The sequence below is a fragment of the Cydia amplana genome, chromosome 18, assembly GCF_948474715.1.
Source record: "Cydia amplana chromosome 18, ilCydAmpl1.1, whole genome shotgun sequence".
NCBI classification, from domain to species: Eukaryota; Metazoa; Arthropoda; class Insecta; order Lepidoptera; family Tortricidae; genus Cydia; species Cydia amplana.
In genome coordinates, this window is record NC_086086.1 from 12,684,424 (window position 1) to 12,709,783 (window position 25,360).

The 25,360-nt window shown below is 41.9% G+C and overlaps 2 protein-coding genes and 1 long non-coding RNA gene across 3 annotated transcripts; all 3 read left to right on the forward strand.

Annotated features, from left to right (window-relative positions):
- Positions 1-1,422: 1,422 nt before the first annotated feature.
- Positions 1,423-17,454, forward strand: LOC134656308 (uncharacterized). The gene is made up of 8 exons (XM_063511817.1): positions 1,423-1,695; positions 2,347-3,294; positions 3,508-4,501; positions 4,879-5,704; positions 6,615-6,705; positions 7,309-7,420; positions 15,413-15,510; positions 15,609-17,454. The coding sequence occupies exons 1-8, from the start codon at positions 1,572-1,574 to the stop codon at positions 17,330-17,332; spliced, it is 4,917 nt and encodes a 1,638-aa protein (XP_063367887.1). The 5' UTR covers positions 1,423-1,571; the 3' UTR covers positions 17,333-17,454.
- LOC134656366 (uncharacterized) lies at positions 10,903-12,536 on the forward strand. The gene is made up of 2 exons (XR_010097509.1): positions 10,903-11,139; positions 12,303-12,536. It is a non-coding gene; the product is annotated as an uncharacterized LOC134656366 (long non-coding RNA).
- A 1,322-nt stretch (positions 17,455-18,776) lies between the features above and the next one.
- Positions 18,777-22,421, forward strand: LOC134656609 (uncharacterized). The gene is made up of 4 exons (XM_063512165.1): positions 18,777-18,849; positions 18,922-19,285; positions 20,485-20,703; positions 21,092-22,421. The coding sequence occupies exons 1-4, from the start codon at positions 18,811-18,813 to the stop codon at positions 22,414-22,416; spliced, it is 1,947 nt and encodes a 648-aa protein (XP_063368235.1). The 5' UTR covers positions 18,777-18,810; the 3' UTR covers positions 22,417-22,421.
- Positions 22,422-25,360: the final 2,939 nt, after the last annotated feature.

Here is a 25,360-nt window from a genome sequence, read left to right on the forward strand (position 1 = left end):
AAAATGATGACTATTTTGGAATCCAAGATGGCGGCCATGCACTATGTCATAAAAGTCGTCATGGATGTCGTTTTATAGGTTTAGGCCCGGCGCAAATTTCGAAAATGATGACTATTTTGGAATCCAAGATGGCGGCCATGCACTATGTCATAAAAGTCGTCATGGATGTCGTTTTATAGGTCATGGTCATCATATTCGAAATCTGCGCACCTGTTTCAAATAAGATATAGATGCATCCTAGTAAGTCAACTATCGAAATGTACTTTTGATAGTAGTAGTACGAAATGTAATCTGAAAGGAATCAAGTAATGCATTCCTGTAATGAGGAATCGACATTGATTCCAATTACTAGTAATTGTAATATTCGAGAAATTGATTCCTGATTCCTCAAATGGAATTGTACTTAGTAATTCGGTATTGTTACATTACAAAGTACCTAATCTAGGATTCGGTAATCAGATTAAAAAGTAATTTCAAGTAATCGTGGAATCAGGATTCAATTACGAAATGCCCATCTTGGACTAAGTAGCACTGCTTTCAATTGATCTTTTTGAGGAACCGCGAGTTCTCAGTTCGGGGCGAACTACTAGTTATTTAAATGTTGTAAAGTCTATTTTTTTATTCGGTAGACTGAAATGACAGTTAATAGTATGAAATGACATTTCATGTTCATACTATTAACTGTCATTTCAGTCTACGGAATAAAAAAATAGACTTTAGGGTATCCATGATTGTAGATAATGAAATTTGTCGTTACCAAAAAGTATAACAGAAAAAAAGCGTGATTGTTTTACTTAAATTTGGTGGTGAACGATTCTTTTACATTTACTGATTGTGTAGGCTTAGTCCTGCTCACGTCTCATGAATCACCCTGCATATTAGTGATGGGTAGGACATCAATTTAAAATGAGTTTGTATGAGTACCTCATTTTCTAAAATGAGGTGTTACAATGTCTTACTTCAAATGAGGTGAGGTACTAGCATATTTTCAGCGTCGACTATTCCATTAATTCCAACGGCGACAAAAATATTTAATGTATATACATATTTATGTATTCATCACTTCCTTTATAAATAAATAAATAGTAACATTTAATTGGAGTGCAATTCTGGAGGTTAAGAATAGAACTTTTAGGAGAAATTTAATTTTAGAATCAAGTAAAATGAATAGAGGAGTGAAGTAAGACATTTTTGCGGTACGAAGTACTGCGACAAATTAACAAAATGAGTGGTACAAATGAGGTGCCTCACGAGTGAGCGACTCTACACTACTGCATATAGCATGGTTTCTTCTTACACCCAGAGCGCAAGTGTAAATCTAAATGCGGCATTACATTATTTCGATTTTATGAATACAAACTTTTTCAATCAACAATTGTCAAAGTCGTCTCTGACCGCGGCTGTTCCAATTTTAAAATTGAGTGCCAAAAGCCAAAAATCATGAAGTCGTGAAAATTTACATCAAAAATAAACTGTTCCGCACTCGTGTTTTTTGATACATATTTATTTGTATATACGTAGAGTAGATTGCTGATACGTTTTTGTAAAGGTAAATTTAATGAAGTGAAGTGATGTTGATAAGTCGGGTGCCCGATGAGGGTGCGGGGCGGGGCGAGCCGGCGGAGGTAACTCGTAACTGCCAGACGGCCAGCGAGCTGTTTGACCTGATGACCAAGGACCATGACTTTGAAGCAGGTATGTGACCACACGCTCTTCGTCATTGACAGACATAACTTACTGATGTTGTGAAACGTTTCCAAAATTACGAAACTTCCACTTGGAAAATCTATTGTTGTATAGGAAACGAATTCTTCCATTTAATACAAAATTAAAGTGTCCTTTGTTTCCTGTGAAATTTTCGAGACTTCCAATTTTGGAAACTTTCCGCAACTTGTGCTCATCTGTAGATGCCGCAGCGCAGCATTGAGAGTTATCTCGATGGCTATATCGAAACTGCATGGACAGAGAAAATAAGTTTACGCTTCCTCTTTATTGTACTGTTACGAATTAGGAACGTAGCGGATATGGACACTTTACCAACGCTCGATCTAGTAAACTCGTCCTATATACGCATTGGTTTGTGGACAGAACTTCGCCAGTCTTTATATTAACATGATGACCAAAGACGTTATCGTAGTCACGCCAACATGTTTATCTTGAAAGGCTTGAAGACCTACATAAAACGTCCTACGTTACGGGCAAGTAACGCAAGCAATAACTTCCGTGATATCATTATTGCAAAAACCAGGTACAACCAGCGTCTTCACTAGGAGGAGGAGCCGTGCTGCATGTACATCTGGTAATTTTATTTTATTACGATACTTTTTAATAATTTTATCCACACAGGAGATGATCCGCTCACAACCAGCGACCTCGTGCTGCTTTACAAGAACATCGACTTAGGGACCCAGCTCATGTCCAACGTGCGCGACAGACCCAACCAGTACGTGGAGAACGTGTACCACGACGACACCGAGACCGACTCTGACCTCGGCGAGAGCTGCAGCAACGACGAGCTACGCAACATCATGCTCGCAAACAAGGAGCGGATCGACTTGTTCACCACTCCCCCCTCCCTCAACTCCCTCTGCCACAAACTCGGCGATTTAGAAATACAAGTCTCCAATATCTCCAACGATTTATACGATGACCGCCACTTTCGAAACAGAGATCCGGACATAAAAGAACAACTCCAGAACCTACAGCTAATGTCCAAAGCGTATGAATTGAACACCCTTCTCCCGGCTTCGCTGCTCGACTATATCTGCTGCAAGCGTTTGGAAGACGATTACAACTTCTATATGGATGACATTATTACATACGTTAAGCATACTATCGATCAATTGAAACGCATTAGCAACGGGGATTATTTGCCGGAAAAAGTAAAGAAAAAATGGAGGGAATCGGACTCGAAGAGCATTGAGAATGCGTCGAAAATTCTGACGACAATCAGCATGCCTCTGCAGGTGAAGCAGAGGACAACCGGGATGACGCCCGTCTGGGATGAAATTGTCCATGCGGAGATGGACTTGCCGTCGCTCGTCAAGATAATGGAAAAGAAAATATTTCTGGAAATACCGAGGATGATCAGCGACTCGTATAAAATTTTCAGCAGGTATAGCCCTGACAAATTAGTGATGAGCTGCTCCCGGCGTCGAAGCGAAGGCGAGAGGTCGAAGACAAAGTCGCGTGTAGACATTGTCTTGAGTGTGCAGCGCGCCGCAGCCGGCCAGCTTGTCAGCAACATCCATTCCATCATGGTACTGCAACCCGAGCGCCAGACTGCTCTAACAGGTTATTTTTTACAGCTGTTTGTCGATATTTCTACAATTTCATCTTCGCTACTTATATAGATTTAGTTGCCATGTGCGTCCGCCCGGTTGCATTGAATAGGTATAGGTATTATGCATCAACCACGGCGCAAATATGGTTATACTACACTTAAAATGGAGATGACTTTATTATCTTTCCGATATGTTCTTGAACGGATTTTGTTTTTGTTTTCAGATTGCACTGAGATAATGCCTTTAGAATATCAGAATCCAGAGCACGCTGATGAGTTAATACCGAAAGTCATCGAGCTGCCCGAAATAGAGCAAAATACAGGAAACAGGTCTAGTCTTCAATCCGACGAGTTTGGTTCCACCTGTTCGATTTCAGACTTCACAGATTCTAAAGAGAGTGATTGTAAATCTAAGGAGGACTCTGCCAGCTCGAGCGCGGTGCCCCGGCCCGGCAGCCCGGACGCCATGGCGCAGATCCTGACCCCAGCCGCACGCGTGATGGTCCGCGCAGAGGCCGCCTCTAACCATGCCACCCCCAACGACTTGAATTTCTCCATGACAACCATGAACCCACAAACGTCTTTACCGGAACAAAACTCTTCAGACTCCTTTTATACCAAACCAAAGAAGAAGTCTCCACAGCGAGTCCGAATAAAGTCTCCTTATGAAAATAAATCCTTCATTTTAGAGGAAAGAAGAAGAAGGAGACTGTTGGAAATTAAAGAACGACGCGAGAGAAGGAAAATGGCTTCGAACGAAAACAGCAAAGTGGACAAACATAAGGCTCTTCCTCATGTGGTTAGTTCGGTCACCAAATTATCCATTACGAACAAATCCTTTTACAACTCTATTTATGGACGCAACGGTAATGTTGAGAGCAATAAGAAGAAGTCTTCAACGACAGTCAATGTGAACACGCGCAAGGGAGCGCAGACGATAGACGAAGAGATCGAAGAGTCGGAGGAAGATGTGGAGAGAGAGGTAGAGCTGCCGGACAAAACTCTTAAAAAAAATACTAAAGGCCACTTCTTAGACGATACTGAAACGGAAATGTCTTATCTGCAAAGTAAACATGAAAGCGACTTCCTGCGAATCTCGTCGTCAGCAGACTCCAAAGAATCCATAGCCAACTTTTATTCTCAATCACAATGTTCTTCCCCGTTTATGAGCGTCAAAGTTAGTGGACAAGAGTCTGCAACTCCTGTAGAAAAGCAAAAGTAATTATTAATTAATTTACTCAATTCAGATCTAATCTAAGTATATTAGTATCTTTGTCTTAACCTTATCCAATAATAGGTAACTTGCAGTATTTTTATTTTTGCTTTCATTTTAAAACCCAACTAAAGTAGGCCACCAGTATATTATAACTTAAAAATAATACCATTACTGGAACTGGGAATAATACATATCTAACAGTTTTGAATGTTTTAATCTTTTGTCGAAACATGGCAGTGAATTTACTTTGACAGTCCGCCTCTATTTCAATTTCTCTTTGATATTATGGATACCAATAGTCACCATGCATGTGTAGGTAACCGATTTTATATTTGATCCACTCCTCCCTTATTCCTATAGTACGTATTTAAATTAACAGGTCGATGCATGAAATAGAGATTCTAAAACCTCAAGATGCATCAAATAAAGAGTCAACAGAAATATCTAAAATCGTCAACGATAAAGCGCCAGCATTAGAATGCCGCCGCAGTCTGGAGAAGATATACACACTGATGAAGAAACTTCATCAGATCGAAACCAGTGAAACGACAAAGAAGAAGGCACTATCCAGCGAATCGAGGGGATTAATAAGTGAAAGCGGTTCTAATCTCAAACGACGAGTGTCTTTTAACAATCCAAGATTAGAAAAGCTCACAGATCGGTCAGAAAAAGCTAAAGAAAAATGTGAAGACCTTCCTACAGCTGCTGTGCCTAAAGTCGTTATTAGCGTGAAACCATCACAAACAAAAGTTGACGAGAAAAACCGCAGCAAGGCGAAACCTCCTCGCGCTAAGCTCATCCCTGAAAACCCCTTGAAAGCCATATCCCAATTGCTCCACGATGTTGACATCGTGCAAAAGTCCAGAGCGAAAATTGCAGACCCGAAATCTATCAACCGATCGATATCAACCGAAAACGCGGAGCTAGTGAAAATGCAGAAAAGACGGTCGCGGGTCGGGTCGCCGGCAATAGAAGAACCGAAAGTTACGGCCAAAGTGAAAACGCGGTTCGTGAGGGAGGACAAGCCAGAAGTTGTGAAGCCTCAAGCGCTGGAGAAAAAGATAAATGATATGATAGATGAAGCGAAGGAGGCACGCGGGGAGGCGGTGCGCGGCCCGCCGCGGTTCAGCTCGCGGCTGAACGCGCTGGCGCAGCCCAAGCGTGTCTATGTGCAGGCGCTCGCCGAGGAGCTCCCCAAGCGACAGGTACCGCATGACGTTTTTTGTGAGACTTTGCATATAAGGTTACAAATTCTATGGAGATGACATCGTCACCGTACCCAAGCTGTTTGAAATCCATACTTCCATACTAATATTATTAATGCGAAAGTGTGTCTGTCTGTCTGTTACCTCTTCACGCTTAAACCGCTGAACCGATTTTGTATGGAGATAGTTTAAGTCCCGGGGAAGGACATATAAGGTAGTTTTTTCTCAGAAATTGCCTTTTAAGGGGGTAAAAAGGGGGGATGGAAGTTTGTATGGAGAATCGTTAAAAAGCGGATTGGGTAAAAGTATAAGTTACCCAAATTACTAACTCCACGAAGACGCGGGCAAAAGCTAGTATACTATAATCGGCTATCAATATATTACACAGCACTGTCTCTCTTAGTTCTCTTACACGTCCTATGCGAAGACCGCTTTACCACTTTATTGTCAGACCCCTGAGCGAGTGCAACGGCCGGGCTTGTACCTACGCGGCGCCGCACCGACGTCGCGTCTCCTTCAGCCACACGCCACACTCCTTATGTTTCGGCCAGTTCCCACTAGAGGGCGGATTTGAAATAGCGATCTCAATATTAATATGGATATGACTGGTGTAATTTATTATTTTTTCTACACCGTTCTGCTCTCTAGTTCCCACATTACGAGCGAGAGCGCGCGCGCTCGCTAAGGCCTGAGATACACTTGTAAGTTTTACTTAACGTAAGTAGGGACAAAGCTGTTTGTTAGAATGAGATAACGATTTTCATCTCTCATTCTGTAGTATAGCTGTGTCCCTACTTATGTAAGTAAAACTTACAAGTGTATCTTGCGCCATACATTTGTGCGTGTACGCTCCTGGCACTCTGAGCATGCGTTTTGGCCTTCGGGTTAATGGATCCTTACGTGTTGTCAGACCCCTAACCGAATGCAGCGGCCGGGCTCGCGGCGCCGCACCGACCACCGCCTGTCTCCTGGCTCCTTCAGAGCGCCACACTCCTCCTTAGGTGCGTAAAGGTGAAACAGTTTTTGCTAACTATATTGCCCGCTAATCTTTCTATATACTTACCTATCTATCCTTTATTGACTTAAGTTGATGACATAATTAGTTTTAACATGTATTTTTATTTGTGTTTTTAATCACACTACTACCTATCTACTATCATAGATAAATATAATAATTATAGAGTGCTCACTCTATTCCTATATCAGTTTTGGTACCAACACGCCTATTACATATTTTCGTAGTCGATATCTAGCATCGAGTAGCGGAATTATCAGTACTGCTACTTGACAATAGATGTTGCGACGACCGAAAAGTCTAATGCTCAACAATTGTCAGCTAATATTATAACCGGAACTCTGTTTTCAACTCCTTCTGCTTGTAATATTAGTTGAAAATTGTTGTTCAATACAATCTTCGTGAGTCGCGACACACGTGTATCAAGTAGCGGTATACTAATAATTATAAACGCGAAGCCCACATCTGGATGGGCGGGCTTTTTTATCGTATACTAGTATAAAATCTCGGTTAACGCCGAGTAAATATACAAAAACCTTATTCTCGTTTCGAAATATTTAATTGATATTGATTTTGAACCGAAGTGCAGAGCGTACCACCAAGCCGCGCCGCTCCCCCGCCAGCAGCCCCGAGCGCCGTCGCCGGGACTCCCCACAGTTTGACACGCTCGCCGCCGCCGCCGCCGACGCACTACAGACAAAGTGAGCTTACTTTACATTTAGTATCAAAGTCAAACACGGGCCGCTAAGACGTCAGAATCAGAACCCCCGAGTTGAGCAACGTCACCGGGTGTCCCCGCAGTTTGCCACGCCCGCTGCCTACATACCTACCCTGTGGGGTTATAGTCGTTCGTTTTGTAGCTGGCCCCGAACGGCTAATCCTTTGTCTATTGTAAGTAACACGGCACGTTATGCAGGTAAGTAGCACGTGCGGTGTTACTTACAATAATAGACAAGGAGTTAGCCTTAAGGGCCAGCTTGAAAATTAAAGACTATAATAGGTACGTTTGTATCAACGTGCCGTGCCACACGGCCCGTGTTTATTACTAATCGGGTACTTCATTTTCATTTGGATCACAGCGCTGTACCGATGACCGAACCAAACCGGCCACGCCGCTCCCCGACTTGCAGCCTATGTCAGCGTTATCAACGCCTCGTTTTAAATACATATTATATGCTCCCGACTCCCAATGTATACGTTCTACCTAATTTCCTCATATGTATAGGTATATTTCGTCCAGTGGCGTAGCTAGAGGATATGGCGCCCGGGGCAGGCACCAAATTTGCGTCCCCCCCCCCAAACGAAATGAACTAACGAAAGGGTTACTTTTTACTTATTAAAGTTTACTTTTGATTTAGACAAATAAGTGTTTTTTTAGTCCATCGGTGGCTAACAAGCTTACGACTCACCTGATGGTAAGCGGTCACCGCATCCTATGGACGTCTACACTCCAGGGGCGTTACATGCGCGTTGCCGACCATTTTAAAAATTTCTTTTTTGGAGATCTCCTTAGACTTGAAGATTCAATATCGCTTGTAAGTTTGGGATCGTAGACTATTCATAGCGCGCCTTTGGACTGATTTGAAGGGACCAAGGTGGCAGCCTAGAGGTGCTCCTGCCCCAAAGGTGACAGCAGTACTCATTATATGGGATCTGTCCATGGTAGTACGCAGCATTTTTTGAGGGGTAGGGCAGAAGTAGGGGAGGCTGCCCCACCTTGCCCCACCGTGGGTACGCCTATGGATCTTTCTGCCCCAGAGTAAAGTATCGCCTCCCTTTATTGAGCACATCGAGTTTTTTGGATACGAGCGCAGCCTACCCAGCAAAGTGGCTACGAAATTATTGGACGTCACTGATGGAGATGTCAACACCGAGGCTCCCAATACTCCCTGACATGGAAAGGGTTGTGCCTTGAAAAATGAGATTTTCTTAGCGGTAAACGCGCAAAATTGAGGCTTGGTGGGATTGAATTGGACTAAATTCTCCCGATCCCACACCGAAGCTCTGGATAGAATGCTCTCAATACCTGACAGGTTTTTCACGGCATTCTAGTATCACAGAACGAGTGATGTTGGCACGGCATGTGTTATACAGGTTGGTCCAAACCTTGCCGTCTAAAAATTTTTTTTAGATTCCTCACGCTGTGGGCTATCAGAATATGTATGTTAGCCAACTTTTCGTAGTTTTCGAATTATGATTTTTATTTTTATTACTTTTAACTTTTGTTGAGAAATTCCGGGGTGAAGCAATTATTTATTAAAAAAAACTGTTGAACTTTTTTGAATGTTTCTTTTTGTAACATAATCCTTCACAAACGGCGCAGTTGCTAAAAAAAATCAGCATCCTCACTTGGCTGAGTTGGGAAAAACATACAAACTTTTACGTTCAAGCATGTCAAGTTTAGATGTTGCCCTTACCTAAATAAATAAAAAATACAAGCGATTTCAAGGACTTTTGGTTATTTTAGAAACTGCTAGACCCTACGTTTTTTTAAAAGGTAAAAAAAGTGATAGTCATAATTTGTCAGAGTCGCCGGTCAAAGGAACTGAGGTGGAAAGCTTCCAAATTAGTAATTCATTACAAAAATCCTCTTTTGTTATTTCTACTATTATTTTATGGGGTCACTTCCCCATCGCTATTTCATGTTATCAGTGCAAATACCACGAACAATTATTAGAAGGCATAAAAGCAAAGCAAAGCTTCACCCCGGAATTTCTTAGCAAAAGTTAAAAGTTAAACTCGAAAACTACGAAAAATCGGCTAACATACATGGGGTATATTCTTATAACCAACGACGAGGACTTGTAGTGTATAAAAATGAGAGTTTTTTGAAGCGGCGATGGCCGAATAGTTGTGGTTTGTTAAGATTATGCTCTCAACACTTTTAAATGCTCAACAATAGATGCCGGATAAGGCTCGCAGCAAGACACTGAACCATTGAAGTACAAGGACCTCTTGTTGCTTTAAACCTGGTTATGAGAGTAGGGATAGGGCGCTATAAAGGATAAGGCCAAATGTGTATCATGCAATTTACTTTCCAAATCGGTGACAGACCTTATTTACATGGCACCTCGCTAGATGCGGGCGCTGGGAAACAGAGAATACCCCGACCGCTGAGGGGGAACGTTAATATAGTCCTAGAGCCTTAAAAATACGGCCGCGAGATCAAACGGGACGCGAGATTTTGGCCAAAATCTAACACTAAAGTTTGGTGCACTCACGAATCCGGCGCAAGGTCGTTATCCGGAGAAACACTGCTGCTGGCCGCAGCAGGCGGATGTGGTCAGAAGGCGGCGGCCGTTCGTCGAGCCTTAACTTCTTTAAGCCAGGGCGAGAACGGTCCGCGGCAGCCGGTATCTTCGCGGGCGGGACCGCATGAAGAGCCTCGGGATCGTCAAGCGGCGCTCTGGGCCGCCTGACGCACGGTCTGCGGGTCGGGGCCGTGCCCTACGGCTATGGGACGGCGCGGGTACGCCGCGCCGTGGAGTTCGATGATGTGCGCGGGGGGCCATGTGCTGAAACCTTGGGGTCGTCGAACGGCTGGTAGCGCCGTCCGGCACGCTGCCCACGGGCCGAAGCAGCGCCCTGCGGTGGGAGGCGGCGTCAATGCGCCGCGCCGCCAAGCTGGCGGCACACGCTGACATGCGCGGGAGCACGACTGTCCACCATGTTTCCCCTTCGGAAGGCGGCGAAGGGTACACCGGAACGCGCACTTCACTCACGCGAATCACCCACGGAAACGGGCCTACATCATAGTCCGAGTTCCCACCGGCTGAGCCGGGCGGCAGGAGGAGACGTGACAATTTTTCCCACAATCGATCTAGGACAAGCTTCCAGCCCACGTCGTCCCGACAAACCCAAAAACCCCCCAAGTGTTCTGCCTGTCACCTCTCGAAAAAGTCCACCAACCCGTCAATTGCGTTTCGATTCACATCAATGCATTAAACTTCAAACCAACTCGAGCATTTTTTAAATCCAGTAATTCTTGTAAAATACAAATGTTCATTAATACTTGAATTATTTTAAGTTGTTAACAATAATAATTAATAATTACATCTTTTATTACTATTTCCTACATTGTTTCGTTCGGAATATCTTCCCTGCCTATGCAGTAACGAAACCTTCGTTTATTTTGACGTTTCTTCTGTCGAACGATGGAGGACCCACATATTTATGATTTATAATTTTAAGCAATTTTATAAATGATTCTAAAATACTAATTAGATTAGGATGTGACCTATTTGAGCAGTTAGAGTGGATCACAAGGATCATTTTGATATGCGCAAAGCCAGGTTCAGTCCAGTAATTTCAGCACAACCCGGGTGACAAGTTCCGTTCGAGTGGCATTCTCTTTGGGCTTGTTTCTTCGAATCTAGCCAGCCAGGAGGCGGGGTATTTTGATCAACCTACAGCTGAGAAGGTATACTACAGTTTTACATAATTGTCATACTTTGGTATATGTTATTTTGTCGGAAATGCGACACTCATTCATTGCAGGTTGTGTAGTATGTTTTTAGTATGGGAAACCGTGTAGCATCGCTACAATATCCCCTCTCTCGGCAAAGAGGTTAAGTCCGCTTAACCGAGGCAGCCGGGGTAACCGGAGAATTTTTCCCGAAATCAACAAGTCTATTAGGACGTTAATTATGCATGCATATATATACATATACATTTAACATATATCATTGTTATACCCTAAGCTTAGACTTATATGTTGAGCATGCCGGCTATTATTAAAACTTAGTCTACCTATGTCCGTCTCTTGGACTATAAAGTTTTATTACTACTTGTTAGACCTATGTCCTAGACCTTTATCCTTGTATGTTATGTATTGGAAATCACAGTGTCTAGCTAGTACACTGTGGTTTCTACAACCTAACTAAAAATATCCCTTGGATTTCATTTAAAATAATCCTAAGTTGAGCGGTCTAACCACTTTCAATGTAACTACCAATAAGCTAATCTCTATTTTATGGTTAACTAATGTATTTAAAACCTAATTTAAATATCAAGTATTTTCAACTATATTTTTCAATTCTTACTATTTAGTATATTACTAGTAGTCATATACATAGTACAATACTAATAATTATGTTTTAATATAGCATGCTCTACTATGCTTATATGCCTATAACTATAAAACTACTAGTACCTTAATGGAATGTGGTAACTAGTTGCTAGTTTATGCCTAGTAATTGCACTTATAGTGGTGGCTAACTTGTAGCTCACACTCAAGTCATATTCCAATGTGTAGCCAGCGGGCTTACACTAAGTGAAAAAGAAAAAACTTGGTTTTCTTTTTCATGTCAAGGTCAGTGAGTTATATCCAATATAAATGAATCACCCTGGACCCTTAGGGTGTGTAGTCACAAAAAAATAAGGTTTTCCAGAAAACACTTGAAAAAATCTTGACCAAATGAGTCAAGGAAGTATGCATACTCAAAAAAAATGGGTTGTTACCGAAGTTCACCCGAAAAATAAAAATAAGTTGGTAGCTTGAAAATACACCTTGTAAAATACAATTTTGAGCATAATGTCACTTAACCAATGCTCTGAGATTAAATGGTAACTGAATTTTTTCAGATTACCTTAACTACAAAGCGGTTTGCTCTAGCAGTCGGAAATTCGGAGGTTATGTGACAAATCAGGAATACTACTCCATGTGGAATGCAGCATGCCGTTCGTCGACATCTCCCTACCTTTAGCGAATACAAATGGTGCATGTTTCAGTACAACATAAAAAATGCTATGCAAAGATAGCTGAAATTGAGGTTGGTACTAAGGCCAATTTCCTCAAATTTCAAACAAAACAAATAATGTGAACATTTAAGTTCTATAAAATAGTTCTATTTAGAACCGAATAAGTCAAAACCGAAAAAAATAATTTAGAGTGTCTCGTCTATTCTACTAAGTCTCCGGAATGTTAAGTTTGAGTTGGTTTGACAAGTAAAAGTGGATAAATATTTTAATACTCTTGAAATGTGTGGGAAATGGGTTGACCGGGCGGGCGGGTGTCCAATGCGGCACCCAGTGGTCGCGTATTAAACAATGAGGTATTAGACACGGGTAGGGGTGGGTGGCTTAGCTATCTACCCCACCTACTTCATGAAATTCCTCTCCTTCCCCGTCCGGCATGTCGGTGAAAAAGCTGGTTTGCTTGTGTCAGGGTATGTAATAAAGTATAATAAATTGATAACACTTCACTTTGCACATGAAGTGTTAAAATAAATTACCACTATGCTCTCAAATGGAGCGTGGTGAAAAAAATAATATGTGGCTGAGCGCTATGCTAATTAGTCATAGTGTAGCCTAATAAAAATTATAATAATTGATAAAATTGCTACCCTGCCACAAGCAAACTTACAAATTAATTGACATTGTGTTTTTAACTCCAATAATTCAACAATTTTTTTTTTAAATATTAAGTTTTTTTTTTTTAAATGACAATTTTTTTTATAAATTGTTATTATCACCTTTCCAAGCTCACAGTAACCAGGGTAAATGTTTAGAAAGCTTTTAAGTTCGGGCGCCATTGTAGTGTATAAAAATGGGAATTTTTTGAAGCGGCGATGGCCGAATAGTTGTGGTTTGTTAAGATTATGCTCTCAACACTTTTAAATGCTCAACAATAGATGCCGGATAAGGCTCGCAGCAAGACACTGAACCATTGAAGTACAAGGACCTCTTGTTGCTTTAAACCTGGTTATGAGAGTAGGGATAGGGCGCTATAAAGGATAAGGCCAAATGTGTATCATGCAATTTACTTTCCAAATCGGTGACAGACCTTATTTACATGGCACCTCGCTAGATGCGGGCGCTGGGAAACAGAGAATACCCCGACCGCTGAGGGGGAACGTTAATATAGTCCTAGAGCCTTAAAAATACGGCCGCGAGATCAAACGGGACGCGAGATTTTGGCCAAAATCTAACACTAAAGTTTGGTGCACTCACGAATCCGGCGCAAGGTCGTTATCCGGAGAAACACTGCTGCTGGCCGCAGCAGGCGGATGTGGTCAGAAGGCGGCGGCCGTTCGTCGAGCCTTAACTTCTTTAAGCCAGGGCGAGAACGGTCCGCGGCAGCCGGTATCTTCGCGGGCGGGACCGCATGAAGAGCCTCGGGATCGTCAAGCGGCGCTCTGGGCCGCCTGACGCACGGTCTGCGGGTCGGGGCCGTGCCCTACGGCTATGGGACGGCGCGGGTACGCCGCGCCGTGGAGTTCGATGATGTGCGCGGGGGGCCATGTGCTGAAACCTTGGGGTCGTCGAACGGCTGGTAGCGCCGTCCGGCACGCTGCCCACGGGCCGAAGCAGCGCCCTGCGGTGGGAGGCGGCGTCAATGCGCCGCGCCGCCAAGCTGGCGGCACACGCTGACATGCGCGGGAGCACGACTGTCCACCATGTTTCCCCTTCGGAAGGCGGCGAAGGGTACACCGGAACGCGCACTTCACTCACGCGAATCACCCACGGAAACGGGCCTACATCATAGTCCGAGTTCCCACCGGCTGAGCCGGGCGGCAGGAGGAGACGTGACAATTTTTCCCACAATCGATCTAGGACAAGCTTCCAGCCCACGTCGTCCCGACAAACCCAAAAACCCCCCAAGTGTTCTGCCTGTCACCTCTCGAAAAAGTCCACCAACCCGTCAATTGCGTTTCGATTCACATCAATGCATTAAACTTCAAACCAACTCGAGCATTTTTTAAATCCAGTAATTCTTGTAAAATACAAATGTTCATTAATACTTGAATTATTTTAAGTTGTTAACAATAATAATTAATAATTACATCTTTTATTACTATTTCCTACATTGTTTCGTTCGGAATATCTTCCCTGCCTATGCAGTAACGAAACCTTCGTTTATTTTGACGTTTCTTCTGTCGAACGATGGAGGACCCACATATTTATGATTTATAATTTTAAGCAATTTTATAAATGATTCTAAAATACTAATTAGATTAGGATGTGACCTATTTGAGCAGTTAGAGTGGATCACAAGGATCATTTTGATATGCGCAAAGCCAGGTTCAGTCCAGTAATTTCAGCACAACCCGGGTGACAAGTTCCGTTCGAGTGGCATTCTCTTTGGGCTTGTTTCTTCGAATCTAGCCAGCCAGGAGGCGGGGTATTTTGATCAACCTACAGCTGAGAAGGTATACTACAGTTTTACATAATTGTCATACTTTGGTATATGTTATTTTGTCGGAAATGCGACACTCATTCATTGCAGGTTGTGTAGTATGTTTTTAGTATGGGAAACCGTGTAGCATCGCTACAGACTCTAAAAAAATTTTTTGGACGTCGAGGTTTGGACCACCCTGTCTACAGGGTGGCTAAAAAATAACTGCATTTCCGTTGCCAGGGAGGTTTTGGGATTATACTGAGCAATTTTTACTATGAGACCAACCCCTAAGTCGCGAAAAAAAAATTTGATTGTTTCCTACATTTTGGCTGGTCCATTTTCTATGGGAGGTCTTTTGCCCATTTTGGCGCCCCCCCTTGGACGGCGCCGGGGGCACGTGCCCCCCCCCCAGCCCCCCCCCCCTAGTTACGCCACTGATTTCGTCGTAATAACCATTTAAACTTATCAGATTTTAACTACCTATACCCATCCAGTGGGCTGTTTTGATTTCTATTAATTTGGCTCAGTTATTTAATAAGCACATTCGCTTAAATATACGTATGCTTGTCCGTAGAAAAAAGAAGGTGGCAGTGGAGCCGGCCGGCGGTCGCTGCAGCGCGGGGCGAGTTGCGTGTACCCGTGCGCCGCTGCTGCCCTGCGACGTCGAACTATGTAAGGCTCAGTTAAAAAAGTGTTGATATTGATTGAAGCTTTCCTAAAATGTAATCCTTTTATTGAATATCCATGCCAATTTTGGTTGTTTGTCGTAGCTTCGGGGTCTTCATGTGCCACGGATGACGCTCAGTCCAGCTCTATCGGCCTCAAACTGCAGCGGATGGTCAACGACATGCTCCGCGCCTCGCGACATTCACACGCCACAGCAGATGTCAAAGGGGATCCGAGCCCGCCGCTCGCAGCCACTGCCTGCGATGTGGAACCTAAAGAAACTCAAATCGTGACAGAGGAAATCTTTGTAGAAAATACCGCCATTGAAGAAATCGTTACAGGTAATAACGAGCCAAGTTGTATGTTTGAAAATGCAAAACTAGTCCCACGGGCCAACTCCGTCCCTGAGCTTGCGGAGCTAGAACACGCCCTGCACCGCAGCCGCAGCGGGACGTTCGCCGGCCGCCTGCGCGTCAACAAGCTCACGCTCTCGCCCCGGCCCTGCCTGCGGCGAGTCGTCATGCACCAATCGGGAGACACCACTCTTGTCCTCAAACCGCATTCAACCCATAAAATACGAGGTACTTGCCAATCGTCTGACCAGGAAAGTGATTTGATGGGGCTACTATCGAAGACGCGGTTAAACTACGGGTTTTCTGGATTCCCGTTGCAAATATCTACCGTCGGCTTTGCTTTTCCCACTTTTAAATATGAAATAAAGAACACAATGCCTAGAATAGCTAACACAGACATGTTTGATTCGTCAGCTGCGACGACATCGGGCACGAATAGCAAGGAAACTGTGCTGGAGATCAAAGCTGAAGAAGGGGAGAATACTAGTCAGTGCTTGGCGGACGAGGAATGTATCACTAGACAAGCTGTCGCTGCCGAAAAGAATTTGGAATCTGATATCAGTTCAGCTTCAGCGGCGATCGCAGGGAGTGGCAATAAAGAAGTCACAGCATCTATTAACAAGATAGATGGTCAATATTCTGATTATACTTCTTCTTTTGACATCTTGGTGGGACTTCTGAACGAGATTCAAAAAATTACGACTTCCGAGAGCGACGCGACTAGCGCTCAAGCACTAGAAAGTCATTCGAGTGCGTCGAGTCCAGGAGATAGCGCCGCCGACCGCCATTCTAGCTCCGGAGACGCAGTGTCCAATTCCTGTATGAGCTTTGGGAGCTCTGAAACGAAATCATTTAGCGCTGAAGCTGTGGAGTTGAAGCCGGTGAGCGAAGACAAGGAAGTATTGGCTCGAGTCGCGCCCGAACAGGTCGCCGCTAGCACATCCCAACAGGCCGAGTTCTCAAACGGTATCGAAACATCCACTTGCACAGACTTACCAACCTCGAGTTCCTCCGTATCGACTTTCACTCACTCTAAATATTGTGACATAGCCTGTAACACACTGATACAATCCGGCGATAAAATTACAGTGCAAATGGGAATGGAAACAAATCGAACCTCCGTCAAATCATTAGTGCCCTATTATAATAATATTTTTAAGGTCGAAATGACAAAAGAAGCAACACTCTCGCCTCTCAAACAACCAGTAGCTACTGAAACTAGAAGAAATGTAGCTGCCGTCTGTAACATCTTGGTAGACATTGCTCCAGTCCAAAACAGGAAAAGAATTCTAGATAAGTGCGAGGAAGTAAAAATTGTAAGCGACCAAAAAGAGGTGAACAAATTTAGTCTGAATGTTGGCGAATTGGATTCTACGCTCAAAGTGAAAAGGGACATTCTTGTGACGTTTTATTCCATATTGGTGTTAACTATGTTTGCTGCCCTGGCGTTTCCAGAGATGTTGCAGTACGCGTGATATAAATATGTATGACGGAAGCGTAAACATAAATTATGGAAATTTGTTGTCATGATTAGGTTTGTGTTGAATTTATTTATTTATATATTGATCCGGAAAAGTAAAAGTTATAATAATAACTTTGTCATGCAGTTTATTTAAGAAGATAGGTTTGCAATAATGATAAGAACTATCTTATCTGAAGATTCTGAAGCCCCCTCGGTCTGCGAAATCGACTACACACTCGCGTTCACGGCTTCGCGCCGCGATTCGCGCACGATTGTGGAGGGCCCTTTAAGCCCCCTCCAGACTACGTGCGTGAATCGCACACGAGTGTGGTGGAGACTTTAAGTAGTATCCAGACGGGACTGATCAAATCAGTTGATTTGATCAGGAAAATTCATTCCATAGATATAGTGTGTCAAGGGTCTGTTTGATTTCAAACACAGACAGAGAGAATCATACTATCTTTGTCTTACACTAGTACTAGCATCCAAAAGAAAAGGATGAGTATAGTTTTTTTGTTCCTATTTACTGACAAGATTTGGTTGACCCAGTATAATTATGTGTCCGCACCTGCTGATTCGATCGGAGAATTTCATCAGATTGGCGAAAAATTGTCTCATCTGGATACTATAGTGTGTCAAAGGTCTGTTTGATTTCAAACATAGATAGAGAGAATCATACTATCTTTGTCTAACACTAGTACCAGCACCCAAAAGAAAAGGATGAGTATAGTTTTTTTGTTTCTATTTACTGACAAGATTTGGTTGACCCAGTAAACTTGCTTTGCGCTGCGATACGTGTGCGATACGCGCACGAGTGTTGAGGGGGTTCAACAAATTCAATCGATCTTATGCTGGCTACACACGTAACTATTAATGATTAATCTGTGCAGTCCGATTTGTGCAGTTTTATCTACCGTGTGTATGACAAATCGTTACGATAATTGACAACGAACGTTAACGTGTATAGCCGGGGTAAAGCCCGTTACCGTTAAAAAGATATCTCTTTCTCGCTCTCACTTATGGGTGCGACACACCAAGGTCGCGGTGCGGTGCGATAGTGTGTTACCACTTTAACACATTATCGCACCGTTCAAGGTCACGGTGCACTGCACCCATAAATAAAAGCGAGAAACAGATATCTCTTCTCTTTCTCGCTCTCACTTATGGGTGCGGCGCAGGCTGGCTATAATAGTCATACACACTATTACACAGTACCGCGACTTTGGTACGTCGCACCCATAAGTGAGAGCGAGAAACAGATATCTTTTACTCGGTCTCACTTATGGGTGCGGCGCACCGTGACCTTGAACGGTGCGAAAGTGTGTTACAACAATAAGGTGTGTGAAGCCCTTTACTGTGTGAAGTCCTTGTCTTGTCATCTGTCATCAAAACTATCAAAAGGCGCGTGCAAGCGTGCAAGTTGAGATGAATAATATATTTTTTTATGATAATATGCTCGAGAACACGTAATTTACTAAATCAAAATTAAACATGGACGGCATAGATCATAAAGGCTTTCTCAAGTTTAAGGTATGAATCGTTGAATATTTCAACATCTCGTAAAAACTTCGCCTTACTTAAACATATATTTATATTCCGTAGAAGCCGCATGATGAGCTTTTCGCTGGACAAATAGACAATACAGCGCCCGTGAGAAAGATAGTCGATGATCTTGTGTACATTAACCGTCAAGCGTTCGGGTTTATCCACTCGAATAGGCTCCCTCGGTATTATAACCTGAGAACAAACAAGCACTTCCTGATCCCGGGCCACTTGCTCGCGGCCTTCCCGGACGACTGGGATGGAGATTTATCCCTCGACTTCTACCAACCGTTCCGATACAAGTCTATGCAGCCAAAGATGATCGCGACAGTTGGCAATAACAATGACAAAGATCCTATAGCTGAATTTCTGAAATTGAAACAAAAGTGGTATAATGTATTGGAGTGCCAGAAAAAATCGGCTCGTAAGTGTTTGTTATTTCTTTGCTAACCAACTTCCAAGAGATTCTCAAATAACTTCTTTGTGTTGCAATATGATTGTTAGTTATAAGCAATGATCGGAATAGGTAGTGCCATTTGGGGTAAATGACCTCAAACATTGTACTGAACATGGATAAGACTCGGGATTCCAAGACTTATTTTTTTACGAAAATATTTCTTGGCATGTCTTTAATAGGCTAGATGACAAATGTCTATATGGGACCCATTGCATTAAAGCAATACAAAAATCAGAAATGATAGTCAAAGACCGACAGTCGTACTTCACTCGCGAAACGCCCCTAACAAATCGCTATGTGAACGTGACGTCAAGGTCACTGACATCGCATCTTGAAGTATGAAGAAAACAAGAAAATTGCATTTTTGTCCGTGAAATATTGCGTTTATGTACAGGTATAGTTGCTGTACAATCTTTTTTTGGATAAAATATAAGAAATCGAATGGTATCCTTACTTATTTCGTTTTTAAAGTTAAAAAAAACTTAAATTTTGAAACTTTCAGGTGCTGTATTTTTGTATTATTTCCATATATTTTTTTTAATATCCACAATATTGTGATAAATTGCTCATTTGCTATCTATTTTACTAGATTATGTTATAAAATTCAACATGTGTCAACATCCCTATTGAAGTAGGTAATATGAAAACCAGGGGTGAAAAGGTATATCCATACTAAGCTTACGCACTGAAGTCCCGTGAAATGGCACTACCAATTCCGATTACTGGTTATAAGTTTGTTTTGCCAAAAGCTGGACTTTATGTTTGTAACTTTTATTCTGTTGATTAATGTATTCCTGGTACCCCGCAGTACAGGCAAAACCTAGTGCGGAGACCCCTGCCACACTCTGTAATTTGTATTTTTGGAAGTAAAGATTTATTATTAGTAACTCCATTTTGGATTTCACAGGGCCTATAAATCCCGGTCTTTTGATAGGCTTGCGTGGGGATATAAATCCAATGTAATATGGCAATTAGCCACTTTCAATGTTTAACGGTAGCACTCTGGTTTACATGTAGAGGCCATTTGGAGAGCTTTAATGTCATGCAGACACTATTATTATTAAATAGTACTGTTCTTTAGATAGACTCCAGCAAACTTTTTCTTCTCATGTGTGCACACATTAACTTACCTTTTTGTAATTTGTTTATAATTTTAAACATTCCAGATATATTTAAAATACCACTTGTTGCTCATTTAAAAGAACACAGTGATGACATTATCTCATGTCCGAAGCACCTGTTGGACATGGCGAGGCACTGGGATAGCGACCCAGACCCATACTTCAACAGTACTTATAACTGGTACTATGCTGGGAATGGCAACATGCAGCTTTTGTCCATTGATAGCAAGGACTACTTGATGTGCAGTGAAATCAACATCTGTTGTAAGTATTGTATGGGGGACATCAGGGTTCCTCTAAGGCCCCGTCTCCATATCGCGCGGCAAACCATCGAACATTCGCGATTCGCGAGCCAACTCGATGCGCCCGGTATCCATTGCGCGCGGCTGCCGCGCGAGCCAATGTTCGATGGTTTGCCGCGCGATATGGAGACGGGGCTTAAGGCGGTTATCACACTGGATGCGATTAGTCTAATAATTTCCGTGATAAAGACATATTCTATGCCCTTCTCTGGGACTGAAACTATCTCTAAACTAAATTGGTTCAGCGGTTTAAGCGTGAAGAGGTAACGGACAGACACACTTTTGCTTTTATAATATTAAGTATGGATTATACTTAGCTCCAAACCTAACACTTTAAATGTTTATTTCAGATTTATTTGAATTCAATAGGGATGAAGTGACATTCAGCAGGGACGCAGCAGCAATGTTTGACTGTGGTAAAGGCAACAATATCTGTGAAAGCATATGCTCCTCCCAAAATATCATAGCTTTAAGGACTAAGTATAAAATATTTGTACTCAAGATCGTCACAACAGATGACGAGTTAGAAATAGAGCAGTTGAAACTATCTGAATCGAAAACGGCATACACTGGCATTTCGTTTGATGAGTGTCACAAGAATATTTTGTATGTGACAGATTTGAAAAACACATTAAAAATAGTCAATCTAGACCGGCTAAAAGCGAGAACTGTTGAATTGAAAAACTCAGTTAAAAGTTTAGTGAACAATTGGAGCACAGTGATTAGTAATGAGCGGGCATATTACACACACGTATCTACGAGAGCTATAACATTGTATGACAAACGAACAAATGGTGCTGTACGTCGGTGGAGCAACCCAGATAGAGTAGCAGATGATGCCATATGCAGTCTCATCAGTGCCGCCAAATATTCCCTGAGCGGGCCTTACCTGTACGTCGCCACAAACCACAACTTATTACTAATGGACATGCGATACCAAAAGAATTTAGCTCTGAAGCCCCTACAGAGGTGGACGCACGGCATGCAATCTTTCCCGTCTTACATATCATTATGCGGCTTCGAACGTGATAAGGAACTGATCTGCTTGTCGAGTCAATGGTGTGAGGATACTTGTGTCGTGCCCAATTATTTGCAGAAGGACTGGGCCGATCCTGAATTTAAGGGCATGACGATACCTTATCGTCTGCCTAGTATTATTGAGACGTTAAACGTGGCCAAACAGGAATCGCTATGCACGGATTTGTATACAGCTGTAGAGAATAGATTGGTGACGGCGTTATCTGGGAGCCTCCTGCTGGAAGACGGGGAGAAGTACGTGGTGCTCTCGCAGAACAGTCTCGGCGACGTGACGTCACACGTGCTGTACCCGGACCACATGTCTACTCCGGAGGACGATGCGCCGAAAGCCCTGCACGAGTGGAGCCAAAGTTACAAGGACGAGAAAAAAGACTTCATAGTAACATTTTACGCAGACATTAGCCCAATTTGGAAGATGTTAGAGAAAATTCCGGAAGGTGAATTCAATAAGAAATTTGAGCACGAGACGACGAATTTTAGTGAGCAGGAGGTGCTGGACGCGTTTGAAAAAGAGGAGATTGATAAGTCTCTGCTGGATGTGTGGGTGGACAAGGAGGAAGACGAAACTAAAACCGATGATAGGGATCATGAATCTGAGTCGAGTTTGTCGCTTGGTATTATGAAAGATGATGATTAATATTTGCAAGACTCTTTAATATTCAATTCACAAGTACACTGTATGATCGTCATGTTATTATGTTTGTTTTGTTAGAGTACCTATGTACGTATGATAAGGGTCATGACCGAATTTTGAGTCATTTTTATGCGAATGGTTTAATACCGAATGTGCCGCAAAAGCGCCAAACTTTACAACTGCAGCGTAGTATTGCGTATTCGCTAGATGTGGATCTTTGAGTTACGTCAGGTCCAAGTTTTGTTGTGTGTTAAACTCCTAAGGCCTGCGGGTCCTAGCGCTCAACCAACTCTATTTCCTAAGGTTTAAATTTCACTAGCAAATTTTTCATTTCTATGGTGGGGTCTTGGGAGGTTATGACTGATTTGTGTACGATTTTTAATTTAACACAATAAAAGGGAAGAAATCAAACGCTGTTTTTTAATAAACAACTATATTTCCTATCTAAATAAATGACTTGTATTACATACACTCATTACTCGTCCATATCAGTTCCCATACAAACATACATACAAATAACAATTAACACAACAAATGCTCCTAAGACGTCATTATAAACTTTATTCTTATTTATTAGTAGTTTAATTTGTAGCTAAAGAAGTAAAGTTTACAATGGCGCCTAATGTGCAAACTAAAATAAATTTAGGTAATGTAATTATACAGATCAGCACAAAAGATGACTCACAATTACTTACTGATATTGCTGATGATGATGAATCATAATCTTAATTTAAAAAAAATACTGAAACACGAATTGAATTACTGGTGTTTTTGAAGGGTACAGGGCAACCCGCATGTATTTCCTCTGGAGTTGCAGGCGCATAGGCTACGGAGACTGCTTACCATCAGGCGGGCCGTATGCTTGTTTGCCACCGACGTAGTATTAAAAAAAACACTAAATCCGTCTTTTGGGCCACTGTATAATTTATATTCAAGTCAATAATGCCTAACACATTCAGTGCCAGCGCCTGCTACGCGCTACGAGCGTAGCCGATAACATGGGAATAACCGTATGTAGCGAAAAGCGACTACGGATAGTGCACCCGCCTGGCGGGTTGCTGGCAGTGAATGCGCTAATAGTTACTGCTAATAAGTATGTGGGATTTAGATATATCATGTCCCATTGTAACAATATAATAAGTAGAATATTAATTTCATCATCATTGTAAAGATTTCACTGTAGCAAAAGACAGGTGGAAATCGGCCTGTTTCGAGAAAAGTCGTCGACATCTCTTCTAAATACCTAAAACTGGTATGGATGTGTTCCTCGTGATCTCTAGAATACGAAATGACCGGTTTTAGTTTATGGAGTGGGGGACGGGTCGAAAAAAAGGGGGGCAAAGATGGCGGCCGACCATTATTGATATTTGTTCACATCTTGAGTCCTATGGGACCGATCGGTTCGTGTGAGGTGTCGTTTGATAGAGTATTAAACGTGCTATTATTGTTTCATAATAACCGTAGTCATAACTGTAGTCGTTTACAAAATATTTTAAAATATTTGATTTTATACCGTGCATGGATGGCATAAGTACTGATTAAATATGCGCCTAACTCAATAAATTACAACAATACCGCAATTATTTTATTACAAAATATACGAGACATTTCATTAGCTTACCAAAAACATAAGTTTTATTGGCGTATGATATTATATAACCAATTAATAACGAATTTTGTTCAGCATGGGTCACTACGCACCGTCACGTAAATGGCGGGCGACCGACGTAAACTTTTCATTATTTCTCGGGTTCTATTTTATTGATCAATTGCTGATAGGTACCATTTGAAAGGTTATTAAACGTACAATAAATGGTTTCTAATAGCCGTAGTCATAACTTTAGTAATTTACAAAATATTTTAAAATATTTGATTTTTTTACCGTGCATGGATGGCATAAGTACTGATAAAATATGCGTCTAACTCAATAAATTATAACTTTACTCCGATAATATTCTTACAAAATGTACGTGAAATTTCATTAGCTTTCCAAAAATATAAGTTTTATTGGTGTATGATATTATATAACCAAGTAATTACGAATTTTGTTCAACATGGGTCACTAAGCGCCGTCACGTAAATGGCAGGCGATCGGCGTCAACTTTTCATTATTTCTCGGGTTTTATTTTATTGATCAGTTCGTGATAGATACCATTTGAAAGAATCTTAAACGTACTATAATTGGTTTTCAGTAACTGTAGTCATAACTTTAGTCATTTTCAAAAAAATTGAAAACATGATTTTTTACCGTGCATGCACATAAGTACTGCTAAAACATGGTTCTAACTTAATAAATTATAACTTTATCGCAATTAATGTATTTACAAAATATACGAGACATTTCATTATCTTTCCAAAAACATAAGATTTATTGGTGTAAGATATTATATAACCAAGTAATAATGAATTTTGTTCAGCATGGGTCACTGCGCACCGTCATATAAATCCCAACAAACAATTAGGCGACACTTAGCACCTATTTTCTTACCTAAAGACAGCCTGGCTCTAGAATAGCTACATCTATAGTCTTAGTTTACAGTTTACAGGCTCTGGTGAGATAAAAGTGTTTAAAAGGTTCATCTAAAGATTTAAGATCTACAGTAGCTGTTTTGGGCGCTATATTGCATGTTAAGCTGCTAGTATTATAGCTTATAGCTCAAAGTGAATTGAACAACCTTAACATCTATATGAGTAATAATCTGCAATTTGCACTTAAGGTTCTAAACGTGTGATAAAGCCTTCTACTTATAGCTTTTTATATCGCAATCGCTACTTAACTCTCTTGTATGACTTACAGTCGAACAGAGAAGTTATGAGTCGCTATTATAGATCTAAGATCATGTAGTTACAGACGAGCGTTATTTAAATACCGTAGTACATCTTATAACTGTCAATAGAGTCATACTTACAAGCTAAAACTACAATGCCAAACGCCAATGAATCAATA

Excerpts from the sequence above, each read along its gene's own strand:
- LOC134656609 (XM_063512165.1), top strand. The coding sequence starts at position 18,811 with ATGGACGGCATAGATCATAAAGGCTTTCTCAAGTTTAAG. Across the intron at positions 19,286-20,484 it reads GTGCCAGAAAAAATCGGCTC|ATATATTTAAAATACCACTT; the intron begins GTAAGTGTTTGT and ends TAAACATTCCAG. Across the intron at positions 20,704-21,091 it reads CAGTGAAATCAACATCTGTT|ATTTATTTGAATTCAATAGG; the intron begins GTAAGTATTGTA and ends TGTTTATTTCAG.
- LOC134656308 (XM_063511817.1), top strand. The coding sequence starts at position 1,572 with ATGTTGATAAGTCGGGTGCCCGATGAGGGTGCGGGGCGGGGCGAGCCG. Across the intron at positions 1,696-2,346 it reads GGACCATGACTTTGAAGCAG|GAGATGATCCGCTCACAACC; the intron begins GTATGTGACCAC and ends TTATCCACACAG. Across the intron at positions 3,295-3,507 it reads GCGCCAGACTGCTCTAACAG|ATTGCACTGAGATAATGCCT; the intron begins GTTATTTTTTAC and ends TTTTGTTTTCAG.